Consider the following 6,182-nt stretch of genomic DNA (forward strand, 5'->3'; position numbering starts at 1 on the left):
GCTTCTCTCCCGCTCCAGGCCTGTGCCCTGCCTCCAGGATGGAGCCTGGACTAGGCGCAGCTTTCCCTAACCCTGTCCTGTTTTCCTCCCTGATTTACCAGAGCAGCCTGGGAGTGTCCTGGGTCCCGAGTGTGCCTCCTGCAAAAGAGTATTTTCCTCCTACTTCAAAAAGGAGCCCGTGTACCAGCTTCCCTGTGGCCACCTCCTATGCCGGCCCTGCCTGGGTGAGAAGCAGCGCTCCCTGCCTATGATATGCACAGCCTGCCAGCAGCCTTTCACCAGCCAGGACGTGCTGCGGGTCCACTTCTGAGTGACTGGCCTCAACCCGAGAAGACCTATTGTTGGGAGGAGCAGAAGTGGGGGTCGTAGCTCCCTGAGATCTGGCCAAGTCCCAGGCACAGAGGGGCCTCTTGGTTCCCAAGGGCTTCCCCTTTATTGCCTCCCACAGTGTAGCACAGGCCTGGAGTGAGGGGTGGGGGAGGGGCCCCCCACTCCAGCTCAAGTGGCAATAGGATAACAAAGCCATACTTCGGGCTGGGAGGGCTGGGGGAGATGTTGCTGCCCTCTGGTACCTCCCTGCCACCCCCCTTTCTGCCAGAGCCCAGGGCCTGCTTCAGCCAGCCCCACCCTGCTGAGGGCCCCCAAGTTATTTGCATACACACACACACACACACACACACACACACACACGCGTGCATGTGGGGCGGGGGGGCCTCCCCCCCATCCTGCAGGGTGGATGTGCGTGGAGCACCGTTGTGTGTGGCTCGGGGTCTCAGAGAGAGCCTCTGCCTTCAGTGTCACCCAAAAGTGGAGTGAATGACTCAGCCCCCAGCTGGCAGCCTGCGTGGAGCCTTAATAAAGTGATTGCTGACATCTGCCGTGGGCTTCCTCCTGTCTGTCGTCACACTCCTGTCCCCTCCCGCACCCATACAAAGTGGAGTTGTCGCAGGGCCGCCGGCAGTCACCGCCCCCCAGGCAGGCTGTAATTGGGTCAGATGCGTGCTGTGGGAGGGTTGGCAGGTGGGGTGTGTGGGTGGGGAGGGAGGGGAGCCTGTCCTGGGGCTGGCTGCTGCCCTCTGAGGGGAAAGGTGCCTTTCCTGCCGGGACCCATTTCAGGAAAACGACTCGTTTGTAGCTGCAGTTTGTTTTTCTGTTCAGAATTTAGTTTTGTGGAGTCGCAGAGGGAAAATACGTATTCTTACAATTGTTTACTGTACGGAGTAGATCTAGTCACTAGGAAGGTCAGTGAGAAAATACACCGCACTTTCCCTCTTCTGCGCGCGCCTGGAGCGGCTCCACATGTCACATACGTCACCCTGGAGATTCCCTCGCCGGCTCCGTGGACGGGCCGGGCCTCCACGCCCAGGGCTCTGAGCTGCCGCCCCTCCCGCAGCCTACACCTAAGGGCACCTGAGGGCTGGAGGCTGGCATTCTCTCTGGTTTTTAAGCTTTGCACATGGGCAGAACTCCAGTCCTTACACTGAACTTTATAAAAAAATTCAGCTTCTTGGACTGCAGTCCTGATCCAAGATTTAGAGATCTGGGGTTGGGGTTCAGGAATCTGCTTGTTAAAGAGTTCCTGGGGGATTTGTGTGTCTGAAAGGTGGCTGCATCCTTCCCTCTGCCTCCTGCTGGCGCTTCCCTTGAGACTTCGGGTCTGCACTGGTGGCCGATGAGGCTCCATGTGCCCTTGGCTTTCAGTGTCTAGGCCATTCCAGAGTCTTGCCTTACCCTCCTTCGTGCTTGTGTTCTAGGAAAAGCCCCACCATTTGTAGCAAAACCACTGAGGAGTGGGGGTGGTGGGGGTGGGGGTGGATTTTCAGCCTGTCTCGGTCTCGGGGGAACAGCCCTGCTCCCACCAGCAGGTTGACAGCCTCGGGGAGCCCTGCTCTCGGGGTTGCCCTGTTTGCCCCACCAGGAGCCAGGGGGAGCCACCAGCCTAAAGCATGCTCAGGTGAGGGCAGAGCTGCCTCCCAGCCTGCAGGGCCTGGTGGGAAATTGGGCGGGGGAGCCACTGGGCTGGACAGTTCCTGTTCTCTGGCCAGGTGGAGCCGCACCTACATCCTTGGAGATGCACTCATTCTACCTCATTTTTTTAAAATATATTTTATTGATTTTTCTTACAGAGAGGAAGGGAGCGGGATAGAGAGTTAGAAACATCGATGAGAGAGAAACCTCGATCAGCTGCCTCGATCAGCTGCCTCCTGCACACTCCCCACTGGGGATGTGCCTGCAACCAAGGTACATGCCCTTGACCAGAATTGAACCTGGGACCCTCAGTCCCCATGCCGACGCTCTATCCACTGAGCCAAACCGGTTAGGGCCTCACCTCATTTTAAAGAGCCCCCCAAAGGAAGTGGTGATTGCACCACCCTTGCCAGAAACACACTGAGCACTGCTGGGCTCCATTTCTCTCCCCTAGGAAATGGGAATAACCTTTCTCCTGCCAGCTCGGTTCAGAGACAGTTTCTTTCTCCCGAGAGCCCGGAGCCAGGCCCAAAGCGGCAAACACAAGGACTCCACGGACACTGAGACGCAGGTCTGCACAGCCTTGACGTGACTCCCTCGCCCCACTGCAGGTTCTGTGGGACACCTGTCTCCTCCGCTCTTCTGTATCATTTTCTCAACACAAGCCTGTTGGGGGCACGCAGCCCTGGGCCCTCGGAGAGCAGGAGGCTGGGCATGGCCCCCGGGGCGTTGAGGGGTAGGGCGCTGGTGCTCATCCCCACGGTGCAGAGTGAGGCCTGGCCTGCATCCTGACCGTCCTTCCTGTGGGCCAAAGGCCCCAGCCCTTGGGCACTGTCCGTCCTCACTCACGGGGGCTGGGCCACGCATGTTCTCTGCTGCTGCTCTCCAGCTGGAGCAGACGGGAAGGAGGGCTGCTCAGAAGTAGTCCTAGAGGTAGAAGATGTAGAAGAACCAAACTGCTAAGAAGACGAGGAGCTGCTCAGTGCTCACAGAGTATTCCACCTCCTGGCAGTCAGGCCCGGGCCCTGCTCCTGGGTCCCGGGGCAGAGCGGGTGCCCCGTCCCCATGCCTGGCCTCCATCAGAGCGGGTGCCCCGTCCCCACGCCTGGCCTGCCTCCGGGGGATCTCCAGCTCGAGGCTGCTCAGCTGCTGGATGCTTTCTATTCCGAACCGGCGCTGCCACCTGGGCGGCTGTAAGTAGGTCTGCAGACAAAGAGACCTGCCTGGGAGGAAACGCCTGCCAGGCCACTGCTTACCCCCTGCCTGTGGAATTGTAATGCTGGGTTGGCTGCCATTGTGATGGCCGCTGGGTGGGTAGGGCTGCCTCGGGCTGACCCCCTCCTGCACAGCTGGCCCCTCTGCCTACTCAGCTTCCCGCCCAGCCTCTCAGCTCGCTGTAGCCTGCCTGGCCTCACTCAGGCAGGATGGGTCCTTCCAGATCTAGGAAGGGGAATGGCTAGGTTGAGAATTAGCCAAAGATGCACTATCCCATGTAGTAACAACTAGCCTCATGTGGCTATTTAAATTAGTTTAAATTAAATTAAAAACTCAGTTCCTGAGTCACAGCAGCCACATTTCAAGTACTTAATAGCCACACGTGCTGGTGATATTCTATTAGACAGCAAGATAGAAAACATTTCCACCATCAAAAATAGTCCTGTTGGACAGAGCTGGGCCAAGTAGGAACAGGTGAGACTGGCCCTTGGTTTTCCTCAGCTCTATGAACCTGCCTCCTGACAGAGGCCGTTACCCAATCCACCTTGCTGTAATGCATTGCCTCTCGTACAAAGAGGGGCCATGGTCCAGAGGGGTGATAAGATCTCCAGAGTGGCACAGGGATGAGGTGAAGGAGGAAGAGACAGTTGGTAAGTTTTCATCACGGTTTATACCAATAGCAAGATGATGCTACCCATCACCATACTAACAAGTGATAACTTCACACAAGAAAAAGATAACCTCACAAACAGTTTGGATCTTTTCCCTTCCAATATCTATAATAATAAAAGCACAATATGCTAATTAGACCAGATATCCTTCCGGACATCCTTTCAGATGACCTTCCAGATGAAGCCAGGGCTTTAGCTGCAGGATCCAGGCAGCCGCTGCAGCTGCGAAGGCCTACGCTTGCACAAATTTTGTGCATCGGGCCTCTAGTCTATACTAATAAAAGGGACGAAGCCACAATGGTGGGGGCCAAGGCAGAGGCGGTTAGGGGCAATCAGACCGGCACGGGAGGGCAGTTAGGGGCGATCAGCCTGGCAGGGGGGAGCAGTTAGGGGGCGATCAGGCTGGCAGGCAGGCAGGCGAGTGGTTAGGAGCCAGCAGTCCCGGATTGTGAGAGGGACATCCCCCAAGGGGTCCAGGATTGGAGAGGGTGCAGGCCAGGCTGAGAGACCCCCCCTCCCCTATGCATGAAATTTGTGCACCAGGCCTCTAGTTTTATTATAAGGGGGAAATTGTCTATGTGTAACTGTGGTTTTGTTGCCTGCTAGTTCCCTTAACATTTCATGGGCATTTCATTAGAAACTATTCTTATTATAAAGATCATCTTGAAGAACAAGCCAAAATAACAAGGAACAGTTTGAGCCTAACCCACAAATATGTAGGCCAACAAAATGTCTATAAATCCAGAACTAGGTCCGGCTGCACATGGAAATGCAGTGTGCTCTGCCCGAGGCATTGGCAATGAGCTGGGGAAAGGTGGCCTTTCATAAGTGGTGCTGCAGTCACTGACACCACCGGAGAACCAGAAGGATATGGAAAATGAGGGAATTCCTGAGAGAGAGGAGAAGATCCCTGATTCAAAATCTAGATACATTAAGGCCAAAGACTGACCAATTTGACTATGTATGAATTTTTTAAAAAAAATCTGTTAATAGAAAAACATAACACCATTACAAAGTAAAAATAAGTTACAAGATTGGGAGGGAAATATATAGGTATATATATATTTTAATCCTCACCTGAGGATATTTTTTTTTATTGATTTTTAGAGAGATTGGAAGAGAGAGGGAAAGACAGAAATATCAATGTGAGAGAAACACATCGTTTGGTTGCCAACTGCATGCGAACATGGCCTGGCCTGAGGAGGAGCCTGCAACTGAGGTATGGGTTTTGACCAGAATCAAACCCAGGACCCTTCAGTCTGCAGGCCAATGCTCTATCCACTGAGCCAAACTGGTCAGGACTGGGGAAATATATTTGCAACTTGTTTTGCAGTGGTTAATATCCCTAACATACAGCTCCTAAAAATAAGAAAGATGCACCAAGAAGTATACATGGTCTTTTAGACATGTCAGAAGAAGCCTGCCCTTGCTCATGTCTACACTAATAAAAGAGAAAGATGCAAATTGACTGTACCTTTGAGACACCCACCAGCCAATCAGGCGTGAGTATGCAAATTAACCCAGCAAAGATGGCAGGTTAATTTGCATGCGCAGGCGCCAAGCGGCTGGGGGTGGGGCGGGACGCTTGTGTCGGTGCCATGGCATTCCACACCGCCCCTGCTGCTCAGGGCCTCTGGGTAGTGTGGGAAGATGGAAAGGCTGCTCCAGGCTGGAGCAAAGGCGGAAAGGCGGCTCTGGCCGGAGCGAAGGCAGTGCTGGCAGCCATTCTTGCACGAATCTTCGTTCACCAGGTTTCTAGTGATGAAATAATAACCCTGAAATACCATTTCTTGTTCAGCAAGTTGGCACAAATCTCAAAGTTTGGCCACACTCACTGGTGAGGCTGACTGTCCTATGCTGCTGGGAATGCAAGGGGTGCAACCGCTGTGGAGGGGAATGTGGCAATATCCAGGGAGGTTGCATACACATGTACCCTCAACCCAGCCTTCCCACTTCTAGGATGCTAGCCTGAAGATTCGCTGACACAAATCTGAAGAGAACACTTTCGGCCCTACCAGCAAGCAGCCTAAACAGCAGGGTAGCCCCTTGGGAGCTGGGGAGCCATCACCCCCAGAGGACGGGCCCACATGAATCTGCACACACCATCAAGGATATTGGGGAGACTTAGAAGGCTAACCATGTGGGTTAAAAAACTTTGCATTCAAAAGTTTAGCCGAAACTGGTTTGGCTCAGTAGATAGAGCGTCGGCCTGCGGACTGAAAGGTCCCAGGTTTGGTTCCAGTCAAGGGCATGTACCTTGGTTGCGGGCACATCCCCAGTAGGAGGTGTGCAATGTGATCGATGTTTCTCTCTCATTGATGTTTCTAA

The 6,182-nt window shown here is 54.1% G+C and overlaps 1 protein-coding gene across 10 annotated transcripts in view; it reads left to right on the forward strand.

Annotated features, from left to right (window-relative positions):
• Nucleotides 1–873, forward strand: part of UBOX5 (U-box domain containing 5) — a 40,044-nt gene extending 39,171 nt beyond the window's left edge. For 9 of the 10 annotated variants that reach the window (XM_059705715.1, XM_059705718.1, XM_059705719.1 and 6 more), the window contains one exon: nt 102–873. In XM_059705715.1, the coding sequence (XP_059561698.1) occupies nt 102–310 (209 nt within the window). In that variant the 3' untranslated portion in view covers nt 311–873. The remainder of the gene's footprint in view (nt 1–101) is intronic. The other variant, XM_059705723.1, reaches the window with a different exon arrangement.
• Nucleotides 874–6,182: the final 5,309 nt, after the last annotated feature.

Source organism: Myotis daubentonii, chromosome 8, assembly GCF_963259705.1.
Source record: "Myotis daubentonii chromosome 8, mMyoDau2.1, whole genome shotgun sequence".
Classification (NCBI taxonomy): domain Eukaryota; kingdom Metazoa; phylum Chordata; class Mammalia; order Chiroptera; family Vespertilionidae; genus Myotis; species Myotis daubentonii.